We start from the raw sequence: 15,487 nt of genomic DNA on the forward strand, positions 1-15,487 counted from the left end.
CCCAGAAGTCCGCACCCATCCAAAATGGAGGACCTTGCTGTAGAGGTCTGTGGACCAAGTGGAGCCTATTACAAGGTATATCCAAAACTGTTAAAACTTTTCACATCGTGGAATCAATTTGGAAAGCTAAATCACTTTTTCCGAATGTTAGTTTGTCGAAATTGCGGATACTTTTTGAGACTTCGTGATTTTTTTCACGATGGGTGTTTGAACCGGCATGCTTTCTTAACTTCCAAGAAAAGAAATTCTTCGAATACCGACAAGAGCATGCTTTAATCGCAAATTGTAGTATATTGAAGTATGGTCTATCATAATGTTGCTATGTTCTGTCAATCTCTTAGAAGTGCTCCGTTGTTTAAACTTCATATAACAGGGACTTAGTTTCTTTTCCAATCCTCTTATTTTCATAACAACTCGGCATCACCCCCAAAACAATTTTTCCGGATAAGTCTTATTTTCGACAAAATGTGTTTTCTATCTACCCAAGTGTAGTTTTCGTTATTCAGCCATGTGTACATCCATAAGAATATTATGTACAAATGTTCTTGAATCAAAGGTTGTGTCATAATGTGTAAAGCTTGTGGAACCAGTGCGTTCTCTCTTTGATCTTGTGTTGGTTATTGATGTCACCTGATTTCATACAAAGTTTCCTTGACACATAATGAACAAATTATTAATCATAACATTGTTTTATTACATTTCTTAGAATATCACATACTACAACATTAGGCAACAACACCCCTATTCTATTAATGATACTTACATGAGTAAACATGTTTTTATCCACCTTACATCATGGCTTGGAATTGAGTACACAGATAAAACATGTTAATTAAACTTAAAGAGTCTCAAGTGTGTAAACCTTTTCATTTGAATTTAATATCATCACAGAAATAGAGCTGTAACAGGTCACCAAAACGTATGAGATTATGTCAATATTGTGATGCAATATTTTATTGAAAATGGTAGTGATATATCAGTGTTGAAACAAACAATGTATGTGCATTTAAAATGTGTGAGTATATAGAATGGATTCAGAAGAATATGTGTGTATATATATTATTATATTTCATCCTGAAGGACCCACAGTAGTATTCACTGTAACAAATTCTGCAAAAGCAAGCTCTTGTCATAAACATAATGATCACGTGTTATTGTATGATACAGTACATTATTTCATTACTCACCATCATATTTCATGGGCTGGTAATTGGGGTCCTTTTAATTAAGACCCCATTTTTAGCAGAGTAAAACGTTCTTATGTATCAAGAAGGTTAACAAAGCTGATAGATGTGTTTAGAAATAAATAATATTCTTACTAGGGTAGTTGTCAGCAAACACCTTTCAGGTTTAAGACTGTGTTTCATAAAGCATGTCAGTTTCACTTTCAGGCAAAAAGTGATATCATTAGACTGAAAGTGATTAGAACATGGTAGCATTGCTTGTGATAACTTGGCATGTAGTCACCAAACAAAGGTAATGGTAATGGTAGCAGCTGAGAAGTAAATGATAACTTCTGGTTGTCATTGCAAGTGTTTTTAGTTACACAGGTTGAGAAACAAGATATGTTTTTCATATCAGTGATATAATTTTTTCTGAGGTGGTTAATGTCTGTAAAGTATTCTTGATAATTTAGTTGTTCTGTACAATATAATCAATGTATCTGTAATCTGAATAATCATTAAATAACATTATTAATCTCCTTCTTCCTGTATCTGTTCATTGTGTTCTTTTGTCCCTTTACTGATTCATATGCAGTCTCTAAAATGACAAATTGTAAACAATGTTATTTGTAAAAAGTTTTGTTGGATTGAAGCAGGACATGTTACACTGTGTGGGCTAGGAAAGGAAAGTTTCTGCTAGGCCTTCATACAACAAATTCTAATTCTGAGATTCACATTGCTTGTGATCTTTGATATGTAAGCACCATTGGTGTTTTATGAAGGTTTTGAATGTCTTCAACCAGCACCACAGTCTTAGACTTTTTACCTCAATGTGGTACATGTGCATGATCCATGTCATTGTATTCCTCTTACAGCTGACCAGTGTCAAAGAAATATTTCTCAGGTGTAGCCTGTTATGGCCCAGGGCCCCATTTCACAAATCGACTGTAGTGCTAAGGTGATTGATCATACTTTAACATATATAGTTACGACTGTTGTACTGTAGTGCCACAGTTGCTTTGTGAAACAGGCCTCTGATCAGAATTTGTTAAAGGAGGCTAACAGGATCAGATAGTCAGACTCACTGGCTTTGTTCATTCAAGTCATCTTATCCCAGTTGAGAAGATTGGTGTTCATGATGTCAGTCACTGGATTGTCTGGTCAAGACTCCTAGGTTTACAGACTGCTGTCATGTAACTGGAATACTGGTGATTGCATGTTAAACAAACCTAAAAAATCTTCCCAACTTATTTATAAAAGCAAGCTAATCACTCCTTATCTTTCGTTTTCTCATGACAGGCAACGGTGAAAAATATTCATGAGGATGAAGTTACTGTGGAGTTTGAAAACAAGTAAGTAGGACTTTTTTTTGTAATTGTGATTTTGTAGTTCATTTCCCTTTTTGGTTCACTCGACTAAAAGTCGAGTGAGTGTCTTGGTCTGGGATACCCATGGTCCGGCAGCATTCACACCTGCACTTTGCACCTCTGGACCAACTTTGAGTACTATTTCCCACCTGAATTTGCTCAGGGGTAATCTAATTTTGTGTAGGGTGGCCTTTGCAGCCAGACGTAAAAGCTACACAGTGCCATTGCTTGGACATATTTCTGCAGATTTTTCAATTGCAAAATGAGGAATGACCAGCTTTTTTGTTAGAGACAACTTTATGTTTGACACAGCAAACCATGAAACAGTATTTGAGTATATCTTAGTATTCTTACATTAAGAAACATATTATGAGTATGACCTTGATTTCACCTTTGCACCTACACCACCTAAAGAACTGAAATTTCTTAAGGTCGTTACTAAATCAGCTTTGTTCAAAATATGATGATATGTGATTCAAAGTGATGTGGGGCACAGGGTTAGCCTGATGGCTAGAGCATTTGAAAGTCAAGTTGAAGACCCAGGTTCAATTCCTGATATGGGTACAATGTGCCAAGACCATATTTTGGTGTCCTCCACCATTATATTGCTGGAAGGATTATTGCTTAAAGCAACTGAAAATAATATTCACTTTCTCACTGCAAGATTGTATAAAACATGCTGACAACTGAATCTGAAGCTTCACATGCCAGTCATGACCATATCTTAAGTTATTTACAGCACTTCTTGTTAAACGTCTTTTTCACTGGTTCATTCATAAATATAGACATTTTATTAGGTGAAGATCAGAGTTAAAATTTAGAATTGATGGGATTGGATGGTCAGGTTTGCTGGGCACACTTGCACAAAAGCTATTTTAGCCCTACAATGATTGTAACTCCCATTCTCCGACATAAGTTTAACATAGTCGTAGCGCTAACATCACTTTGTGCAAGTGGCCCCGATTTGGTTGATACATGTCATTGTATCCCAGTTGAGTAGATCGATGCACAAGATGTTGATCACAGGATTGTCTGGTCCTTACTCAATTGTGTACAGATTGCTCCTATACACCTGGAATATTGCTGAATGCAGTGCAAGACTAAACTTTCGTCACTCACAGCCTTTGTGGCAAGATTATGGACACTGATTTTCCCCTTGCATTGATGTTTGACATTTTTTGAAAGCGTTTGTTTTCACTATTCAGCCAGTGTTGGCAGCAAATGTGTTATAGTGCTATTAAAACCTCTCAAAATTGACTTCACATGATAAGTATATCATATATTGTCAGACTGATAATTTTAGCTTGATTTACTGTTGACAAGACAAAGGGACATGAACAAGCAGACTGCACTAAGTGCAGTTAGTAAAAGGCTGTGGTTTTCACTCTTACAGTAATGTCAGAGTGGGGACACATGTCACAGGACACAGTCACTACTTAGTATAATGTTAAATGTGTGGTGAGTTACCCAACATTGTCTGAGCTCATGTCTAGTTAAAGTATTGGTTTGAAGATTCCAGTAAGATATATTGTGTATCATCTATGGTGCAGGCACGTCTTACCTGCATCTTGCACCAGATGCAGTAGGCACAAAAACAAAACAAGTGTGTGGCATTAGAAAATACCATACTTTCTTAACAACCTTAGAATGTGTATGAGACTCAGAGTTAAAACTTGTGGTGTGAAACCTGTGCAAGTTTTGCATATTGTTGAAATGTTTGAAAACAGTCAATTTGAAATGGTGTAAAAATTTAGTTACGAAAAAAAAGCATTCATGGCCATTGTTGAGCTATTTTGTGAACTGAAAATGATGATATTTCATTATGTGTGTTTATTGTGAGATTCAACATAATTGTTTCTAACAAGTGTGATTGTTTTTCACCATTTGACACATTTCTCTGGCATTTCAAGACTGACAGGGTTGAAATTTGATTTATACGATAGTCCTTGTTTTGGCATTATAAGTTGTGCACTGGTCATGGGGTTGGGCAAGTGTTGATGTTGAACATAAACAAACATCAAGGTTACATCAGTCCATAGGCCCTGAGGGACTAGTGTACAACATATTTATCTTACCCAACACCTAAGTATTATTAATTTTGAACTTTTTGAAGCATAGGTATTGGATCTTACATTTCAGCAAACCTGCATGAATCAAACAATTCCAATCTTGCATCTCGCTGTCTTTTTAACCATTATTGTCTTAGTAAAGAGTTGCGGTGTAACTCCCCTTTTTAACATCCACACAGACTGCATTCAAACGTTTTGTCAAAAATTATTTATGGGAATGTGAGGCCAAACGTTTTGAAACCATCGCCAACTTTTACAGATTTAGCATCGTCTCCCTTCCATCGATTTGCATTTACAAAACATTGGTACTTTCTGTGCATTTTGTGTGATTCAATGTTATTCGAGAAAAGGAAAACTACCACAAAGTACAGAATGAGTTGCCATTGGCAGCAGGGAATATTGCAACGTACCTCGCTTGTAAGTGGGGATACATTGAACATAAGAGAAGAGTAATTATCCAATCAGAAAACAACATTTATGTGTTAGGGAAGATAAATTCTGTTGTAATTGATCAAGTAGTTACATACATACCTGGTTATCAGTACTGGCAGTGAGTTGGTCCCTCTTTTATATTTGAAACTGCAGTTCAGTAGGAACCTGATGAACCTCATGAAGTTCCCTGTTAGAATTGGTCTTCAGCCACCTAGACTTATTGAAGGAGACGACACAAGATCGGGTGGTCAGACTCACTGACTTGGTTGACATGTCATTGTGTCCCATCAATGTATATTGATGCTGATGCTGTTGATCAATGGATTGTTTGGTCCAGATTTGATTTTTTTATCGACAGCCGCCAACTAGCTGGAATATATGCTGAATGTGGCATAAAACTTCGCTCGCTCGCTCACTCACTCACTCACTCATGAGTCACTTCTAAGTTATGTTTTGAACACTGTTTTGTCTGTAATACCCGGAATGCTCCATTAATGCAGCATTAACAACCAACAACCACAGTGCGTGGATACTATTTCTATATTTGAATTGTTCATTAAAGAAATGGGTAAATTCTAAATTGCAGTGTTCTAAATTGCAATGACATGGAATTAGAGCCACATTTTTTCAATGAAAAATACCTTTTCGGTCATTTTTTGTCTTTGTTTCATTTTCTTCAGCTGGACACCTGAACGTACTGTCAAGTTCTCACAAGTACGTCTTCCCCCTAAAGATGGTGGTGTGAAGAAAGAATTCAGGGATGGGGACAGAGTGGAGGTAAGACCAGGAGACACGATTAGTTGTCGATTTGATGATTAGGCGTGTTGTTGATTAGACGTGATGTCGTTTAGATGATTAGACGTGTTAGTTGTTTAGCATCTCACTTGTTGTAATCAGGACTGGGCTGGACAGTGAATAACATCAGCAGGATCGACCGATGCAAATAGATACAAAGACATGCAGCTTGTCTGACCCTGTTAGTTGCCTCGTACAAGCATTGGTTTCTCTGTACAAGCTCTGTGTCACAAAGGAGGATGATTAAATGACACATTTTGTTCTTATCTCTATGGAAAATATTTGTAGGCACATTTTCTTTACATTACTGTTACATCAGAGGTTCAAAAATCCCATTGTCCGACGCCTGGGACAAGTCAGTTTTCATTTTGGGCAATCAAATAATGGTATCTTACTTCTCTGTGAGCTACTAGATAATTTCCACTTATGGTTTCAACTGCAAATAAGCTTAATTTGGATTTCTTTTCATATCTGCTCAAACTGTAGCTATTTCCAAATGATAATAAATTAGAATTATCATTGTTTGCCGTTTATCACTTCTCAATAAATAGTCCAATAAACACTAACATACAATACCATGTTGATTTTTTGTTTCATAATTACACCATCATGATGATGCCATACCAGGCCGGGCAAGTGGAAAATTAGTCAGGACAAGTTACTTTCTTAAAGTCATTTGCCCTGTAGCAGGTTGCTTTTAAAAAAAAAAATGAACCCCTGTACTTCATCTAAACAGTTGGGCTGGGATGGGTCCAAATTTTCTTCCCGGATATCGCATATTAACCTACCTTACCCAGGTATTCATTACCCACCATTCCCGGGCATTCCAGCTCCTCTAAGTAGTTCAGTTAAAATGTTTTTTGACATCCGCAGCAAGGAGTGATATATTCTAAAAATACGTGTAAAAATTTTAGAACTTTCTTTTCCAAGCTAAGTCCAGACCAATTGTATTTCTTGTTTTAGAATCCGCCTGCTGTAATTTAAAAAAAAATTAGAAAAAAATAAAAATTGCCTAATGTGAATTACTGTGAGTATTAAGAAGGAAAATTACTTTGATTGGAAATTTTATTCTTTTTTTTTCCTGCCTGCCTCTAGGTTTTCAGAGGACAGAAATCCATAAAACAAGAAATAAAATTGGTCTGGCCTAATCAGGGCTGATGGGGTAGCCTAATGGTTAAAGCGTTTTCTCGTTGTGTTGTAGACATGGGTTCTATTTCCCACATCGGTACAATGTGTGTAGCCCATTTCTAGTGTCCTCCAGTGATATTGCTGGAGTATTGCTTAGAGCGACTTAAAACTAAACATTCTCACTCCAAGCTTAACAAACTTAACTGTCATAAAAGCCAGTTTCATACTCTTTTGTAATGTTATAGATTATCAGTTTTCTAAGGTGGGGACAAAACTAAACAGGCATTGGGAATAGTGACATGGAACATTGGGTATGATATCCAAGGGCCAGTTGGTAATCTGATGCTTACATTTTACAAAGATGCAGACCTGAAAAAGCTTTGAAAGTTAGGTCGATCTTGAAGAGTCTTGAGTTTTAGTGCTAGGAATGAAAAGCCTTGATGTTCACTAAAATAGTATGAAAAGCTTGGAATTTGTACAAAATGACATAGGTATTGTTAATGATAATATTCTAATGTAAAGGATGTAAATGTGCTTTATTAACAAGATAGTTTTGTTAGTCCATGAAAGACTTTATATGATTGATTTGTGGATTGTGAAAAAACTCACCAATTGTTAAGGTTTTGCAAGTGATACAAAGTATGCTTGATATAAAAATATATTGACTGACTGAAGCAAGTAACCCATCTTGAGGAGTCAGAATGCTTTGAAAATGTCTTGAATTTCAGTTTTGGTTTTCTGTGGGACAGTTGTCTCAGGATGCTTCTTGGCTATCAACAGAAGTACACTGGGTGTTTGGATTCCAAATCATCATCATAGCACACAATGCATGAAGCAAGTTAGAATTGCCTGCCCTTGGATATTTTTTTTTAAAAATCCAGAGGCCACACTTTGAGGCTTTGAAAAGGGTGCAAGCAGGGAACAGCATGCGTTTAATTGAAATGCATGAATGATTGCTTTAACTTGTAACTAAGTGAGGTGATGTCAGTATTCTGAACCAAAATTGATTGTGTGTGTCCAGGTTCTCATTGACAGTTGAAGGTTTTGAAGATTTTGAGTGATGATAGTTTTTATCCATGCAAAATTCAGTGCATGTGACTTCAGCTGAAAATGCTGTGTTTCACTTTTAGGAGAACCTGCATGCAACATGAAGCATTATCTTGCTCACTTACTGAAATGAGTCCAAATTTAAAAACAGTGTTTGTTTTTGTTCAGAAGTACAGCATTCCGTGCTTAAAAGGTTTTGAAATGAATTGAGCTGATTTCACTTGTACTAGACCAACTTCAACATCAGCTTTGTAACCTATGGACAGTCAAGTAGAGATGTGCACAAATGTCATGTTGAAAACTGATCTCTATGTATGAGATTAATAATCCTTATTATATAGATAATCAATAATTAAAAGACCATAGTTCAGACCACCTCTATGAAGTTCAAGGGCAAACTTAATGGATGTATTTCAGCTCACTGTCAAACATTGACGCTATGTTCTTAACTACCATAATTTAATGAAAAATATAATGCAAGCAGTTAATGTGTCCAGGCAAGCAGTTTGTTGTGTTTGTTTCCATTCATTATTTGTTGTCAAATGTGAATAGAGATGACAACACATTGATGTTATAAGTTACCTCCCTTTATGTTTCTTGTTCACACGAGTTTGCATGATTGGTTTATCAGGTAATCAAATGTTTGCTTTGTGTCTGAAACAATGCATTACAAAAGCCTACATGTGACTGTTTATTGAAGCATTGTCTATCAACAGACAAAAATAAGCACAATATGTATATAGTGTATATACAAACACATGATTTTCTTATTATATGCAAAGCTACCATTGGCCCGTGAAGATCCGGGGTAGAATAGGCTTTCAGCCACCCATGTTTGCCATAAAAGGTGATCATGTTTGTTGTAAGAGGCGACTAATTGGATCAGTTGGTCAGGCTCATTGACTTGGTTGACCCATGTCATCAGTTCCCAATTACACAAATCAATGATCTTGCTGTTGATCACCGGATTGTCTGGTCCAGGCTCAACTGTTTACCGACCACTGCCATACAGCTGGAATATTGCAGAGTGTGGCGTAAAATTAGACTCACTTTCTCGCCCACTCAAAGCTACCATTAGTTGTGCTGTACACTGTAAGTGTAATACATTTGATAAGAGCTTGTTGCTAAGTTGAACCGACCTTATAATGGTTTTAGTTTCACAACTGCACCAAAGTTATCTCCCATGTGCTGTAGTCAAGTATTGATTGTCATTTCCCCATCGAGCCTGCATGGCTTCATCAGTAGATTGTATCAATTAATGTATGCGCCATGTCAGCAAATTTAGAAATGTGTTTTGACATGTGTTTTGCTTTACACAGATATTTAATCAGATCACACTGGTCAAACTGTAATAAAATCAATTTGAATTGTAAAATAAAAGGCAAAATAAAAGAAGTGAAAGGTTTCTCTGGCATTTGTGCTATTAACGATTTTTTATTGCCATTTAATAAAAATAATTTTGATTTGGCCATGCCCCAATCATCCATTTGTCCATGATTATTGTGAGTGTCTGTAAGAACGACTGTGTCTACAACTCGTCAACATGTGGCTAAACTTTCCAAGCTGTTTTTCTGACAGAGAAAAAAAAATGTGTTCCTCCGTCGTCACTGTCGTTTCTGTTGAACATTTTTTAAAACCGTCCTACCAGCCTTGTCACTTTTGAGATAAAATGGGTCTGAGAAACATTTAATTTTTTTATGTAGCCATAGTAGAATACTAAAACATTGATATTTCTTCTCCTAATGCTTAAGAAATTAGATATTAGAATTTAGAGTGGTTATAGTGTTGCTTATGACGCTGAAGACCTGAGTTTGTTTCCCACATGGATCCTTCGCTGAATGCAGCGTACAAATACAGTACAATCACTCTCTGATATACTAGTGATTTACCTGTATTTTGAGGGTCCCTGGGGCTCAACCTCTTAATTTTCAGGGGCCCTGGGCAACAAAATGAGGGGGGCCAGACACTTAAATATTATTATTAACACAGTTATTGTATTGTGTATCATGATCATCACATAAAGTATTACTGTAATTAAATTGCAACTGATACCATAATACAACTTGTAGCAAAGTCTGTGATACCTTATTGTTACCTGAGTGCAATTTTTACAAAACGTATTTAGAATCTTTCTGCACCCCTGTGGTCGCACTAATAAATTTTGTTGCATCCATTGTTAATTTTATGCATATAGGATGCAGGAATTTGCATCCTGCTGTGTTCATGAATATCGTCTGACCCTCTGACAAATCTGGCACATTCGCCAGTGGTCAGATAGAAATCACCAATTGTTTGCTGTTTAGAAATCGTAAGTTTTTTATCATACAATGTTAATAATTTCAATGCCAGTTATAAAAAATGTTAAATCTGAAATGTTTGTTTAACTTTATGCTGTGGGTCCTGTGAATTTTCAGTGGGTCAGACAAAATCTGAAACTTACACTACCTAATGTCCTGTTACTTTGAAACACCACCGTGAACACTGATCCTGTAAATCCTTGTATGCTTTTAAAACACAGTCATAGGGTGACATGCTATTGCATGGTAGCTGACATGATCTCGTTTTAACTATGGCTTAATTACTCATGCTCCAGACTTGTGGTGATGACACAGCCTCCATGTCTTCATCTACAACTGGATATAGTCCAGTATATAAAAAATGTTTACTGACTGTAACTTCCTTAGTATGCAACACATCCACAAAAGTTAAAGATGCTCCTGTGATTCATTTGCATAACAAGCACTTCTCAAGTTATTTGGTAAATAACCAGTGTGAAAAGAAATTAAACATTGAGGATTCAGGGTGTCACATTTTATCAACACAGATTTCAGAGCTCGCATTAATTTCATGAAGCATTTTAGAATAGACCCTCATACTGGCATGATGCATTTTAGCCTAGAGCCTCACACTTGCATTAATTTTGTAATGCATTTTAACCTAGAGCCTCATATTTGCATTAATTTCGTGATGCATTTTAGACTAGACCCTTATACTCACATTAATTTCATGACACATTTAAGACTAGACCCTCATACTCGCATTAAAATTGTGACACATTTTAGACTAGACCCTCATTAATTTCGTGAAACATTTTAGTCTAGACCCTGATATTGCTGGAATATTGCTAAAAGAACCATAAAACCTCACTGACAAATTCACATGCTCAGGTTTGATTGTCTTCAGTTGTTGATTTATGCAATTACAGATGCTGTTCTACATGAAGGTGAAATATGATTTATTTGAAATTGAGTTTGAAGTGGTACATATGGCTGAAAATGTGAAATAGTGTTAATTTTATATGTGACTGAAATAGTGTTCCATGTTTTATATGTTCCTGTAATAGTATTCGAAGTTTTACCTTGCTCATTTATTTTGCCAAATGGCATGTTTAGGTCAGATGAGAAGTGTTGTTCGATTTCAACCTTATGGCGAAAGCAGGTTCGATTACGAACATAGGTACACTGTGTGAAGCCCATTTCTGGTGGCGGCTGTGGTGATGTGGCTGGAATATTGCTGAAAGTGGCATAAAACCATCTCACTGAGACTGAAAGTGGTGCTATTTTCTGTCATGTGAATAGGGATAAGAATAACAAATACTAAGTCTTTTCAGATATTTTCATCTCAGAAACTAAATGTTATTGGATGGATGGAGCTGATGTTTCCTTGATAGATAAACCTCATTGACTCTGTCAAACAGATCTTGAAACCAATACAATCCAGTGCCACCCATATTATGATGGCAGGAATGACGGGAGATGTTGATTTTCTTTTTATTTTTATTTTCTTAAGATCATTTATCAACCGTTGCTCTGTAAAAATTTTTTTTTTCAGAGAGTAGATGTTAATCTGATCTGAATCCTCAGTGGAATAGGTTTTGTGATAGGTGTACAAGGGTTAATCAGGTAGTAATGATGAGCTAATGTTGTAGTATGAGAACTGTTCTCCTTATTGCTCCGTAGTAACCTGGAGGTGATGCTAACCACGTGTGTCATAATGAAACAGGAAACTCTACAGGAATGCAGAGGGAAAACACTGGCTCATCAGCATGATCATGCATTGCAGAGACCTATTAATAAACACTGATGCCTGCGAGAAGCGCCACTGGATAACCACTTTATGGGCAGGGCTGCTTCAAGGCTCTACTGGAGAATAATTCTGTATAGTAATTCTGTCTGTAAAATAGGGAGTTCTAGATAAGCGGACAGCACTGTTAGAGGCAATTTGTTCTTATTTATATGTAATGTAGAAGTTATGAAATATTGTAACTTGGAGACATGAGCAAGTCTAGCAGGCATAGTTGAAACTGTAGTCAGTCTTGGAGATGGTGTAAATCTGGGCTTCATGTCATACAGTGAATCGGCAATGTTCCCTGCTCTTGTTCATGTGGGTATTGGGGCAACACATATTTACTCACAGACGCAGTAATGGATCATCTCTCGTGTATGTCTATATTCTCTGTCTGCGCTTATGATATACTACAGCCCATATGTCTGTACAGATCATCTCTCATTTATATCTACCTTCTATATACCATTTAAAAAACAGAAAGGGGATTTTTCCATTTTGACTGCATACTACCAGTCAATGCCAGTGCATATGAGAAAATGTTACATGTATCCATAGAGATGAAACAGTTCCAAAGGAATGGAATAGATTGAAACATTTCTCCTTAATTTCTCTTTATCATCTGTTTCCTCCCCGGCTTCCTTTGCATTTTATCAATCTTGTAAGTCCAATATTCTCTATTTTATTTTTATTTTTTTATGGCATAGCAAAACTACTCCATGGTTGATGAACATTTTTTTTATTTTCATAATTTGCCTCTCATTCCTCTGCATTTTCACTTGAATGTTGCATCAGCACAGAGGTCTGTCTCTCAAGGTCTGAAGGTAGACTAACAACTAGTCTCTGAAATGAACACATTTTACTGAAAAAAAGTTCATACTAAAAAAATATATTATAATGAAATAGAGCCCTGAGACTTTCTTCATTTTCAGAAGTTAGGGGAATTTAGACTTGCATGGACTTTGTTGGATATATTTGCTTCAGGGTCTGTATAACAGACTAGGGGGAAGGGGTCTTTGTAAGATTTGTAATCAGAACAGAAATATTGTGTTTAAAGACAGTACTATCAACAACTAAAGATATGAGAATTGTATCATCAATGGTAACATTCAAGTTTAATCTCCATTCATGGCTCACTTAACGGTGTACTAGTATACTTGTCCATATGGGGTGGGGATGTCACCCAGGGGTGGGGGTGGTGTGTGTGTGTGTAGTGGGAGTAGCCTTGTGGTTAATGTGTTGACTCATCATGCTGAAGATCCGGGTTTGATTGCTCATATGGATACAACATGTAAAGCCTATTTCTGGTGTCCTTGTGATATTGCTTGAGTATGTCTAGAAGCATACTCACTCACTCATTCACTGTTCTCTGGTTGAAGCATTCTCTGATCGTGAAGATCTGGGTTCAGTTCCCCATGTGTGTAAGTGTGAAGCCCATTTCTGGTGCCCCATGTGGTGACAGTGTTGGAAATTGGAATGTTGCTAGAAACGTCCTAAAACCATACGCTATATGTCAAGAGTCGCTTCTAAATTGTGAGACACCTCACACCTGTGATGTGTGATGTTGATTTCTTTTGAACTGTTTTGCTTTTTGCTTTTTCTCAAACCTCTTCAATATTTAAGAATAATTGATTGATAGTTAATTAATGATTAATAATTCAGTGCTCAATGTCAATTGCCAGTTCTACCAAGAAGATTGAACTCAGTGAGTGGTAATAAGATAAAATTTCCATGAATTACAGGTAACCTTAGCAACTGTAAGTCAATACTTATCTGCCTGGGATGATCTCTGCCAATATGAATAGCAGGTGGGGTCTGTGTCACTGTGTTACAAACTGGTCCTTTCCATGATTTGAAGGTGTTAACAGTTTGTTTCATCCAACTTTCAACTGAATGTTAAGAGAGAAAAGGACAACAGTTCATTTCATTGTTTAGAATAGTTATCTTCTAGCAGCATTTTTACAAATTTATTATAAAAAATCTGACTGCCTGTATGCCACAACATTTATCGTGGATGCAAATAATATGCAACATGGGCATTGAAGTTATTGTGTGGGAATCTTTATGATTAATGCAGTGATAGCATGCATAATCAGTTTCAGATCTGTTCATATTTTTTGGGACATCAAATGATTGTCTTTTAAAATGTTGTGAAGATTGCTTTCAAATTTGTTTCGGGTGTAGTAGAATTTATATCAAATCTTGGAAAGTCATTTAAAAGTTCGGTGAACATTTGGCTCCACAAAGGTCACTATTTGTCCATTTTAGATTTATTTATCTTTACAACTGGGAAATCACCTTTAATGATAAGGTTAGGGCACCTGCCTGCAGGATTCAAGTAGATCTCGGTGGTCAGAGTTTTATTCTATGTGGCTCGTTTAAGTATTAATGCAAGTCAGGATTCTTGGGGGGAAAAATGACCCAGGCATATCTCTGAGGGTGATGGATGAAATGATCTGTGTATTTGATAGTTCAAGAAAACACCTGTGTTTATACCATTAGCAGGTGCTTGTCCTGAACAGTCATCACCTGTATTGTGGAAAGAAGATAATGGAGGTGGGATAGGGGAATGGAAGGAAGGGTTCAAGGTCAATTATGGACATGTGTACTAGCAGCTACACCACTAGACTTACACAAGTCTCCCAAAAAAGTATTCTTTATTTCAATCACAATGTCAGGATTATAAAATAATAAGAACAAATTGATAGTAAGAGTTTCATCCTATGTACTATTATCTGAGTTAGACTGATAACAGTGATAGAATTATTAAAGCTCCAAGGATTTAACCTTCAGTGTAGCATTTGAGAAAGACTAGTGCTGGTACATCATCATCCACAAAGGCTTGGCCAGATGGATGGGTAGGGGATAGGCTTTGGAGATGTCTCAGATGTGTACATGGAGGGAATGAGTGGAAAAGGTGCATGTGTGGGGGGTGGCAGTTGGGGGGGGGGGGGGGGGGGGGGTAAGATTTCTGTCAGAAAGCTGAGGATTACAGGATTTGTGTTTAAAATATTGGAACAGTGTTGATATTAGTCAAAAGAAGGGCAGCTTGACTCAAGCACAGAGGCATTTCCAGTATATTCCACCATTCCATGTGCATTTATCAGTTACAACAAGAAACAATTCATTCCGTTCAAGAAAAAGCTGTAATGGAATTCTCTACATAAGAATGATAAGCAACTCTAATCAGGTTGTTGAGAGTGTTGCCAAGATTAATGTTGTTTACGGAACTGGTTTCTTTTCCCTGACTAGCCTTCTTGTACAGGAGGCAGGTACACGATGCAACACACGAGATGGAGATATTACATCACAGGGAGATTTCACAATTTACAACCTGTACAAGTGCATGTTATTGGTGGTTCAGGTTACTTTCAGTAACAGGTTGCACTCAGTGCAGATAACAATAAATCTTACAGCATCT

General features: G+C 36.7%; 1 protein-coding gene across 3 annotated transcripts in view; it reads left to right on the forward strand.

Moving 5' to 3' along the window:
* Window positions 1–11: 11 nt before the first annotated feature.
* The window catches only part of LOC137281634 (RNA-binding protein FXR1-like), a 38,738-nt gene continuing 23,262 nt past the window's right edge, over window positions 12–15,487 (forward strand). For all 3 annotated transcript variants that reach the window (XM_067812995.1, XM_067812994.1, XM_067812996.1), the window contains exons 1-3: window positions 12–75; window positions 2,463–2,515; window positions 5,712–5,808. In XM_067812995.1, the coding sequence (XP_067669096.1) occupies window positions 25–75; window positions 2,463–2,515; window positions 5,712–5,808 (201 nt within the window). In that variant the 5' untranslated portion in view covers window positions 12–24. The remainder of the gene's footprint in view (window positions 76–2,462; window positions 2,516–5,711; window positions 5,809–15,487) is intronic.

Source organism: Haliotis asinina, chromosome 4 (assembly GCF_037392515.1).
Source record: "Haliotis asinina isolate JCU_RB_2024 chromosome 4, JCU_Hal_asi_v2, whole genome shotgun sequence".
Lineage (NCBI taxonomy): Eukaryota > Metazoa > Mollusca > Gastropoda > Lepetellida > Haliotidae > Haliotis > Haliotis asinina.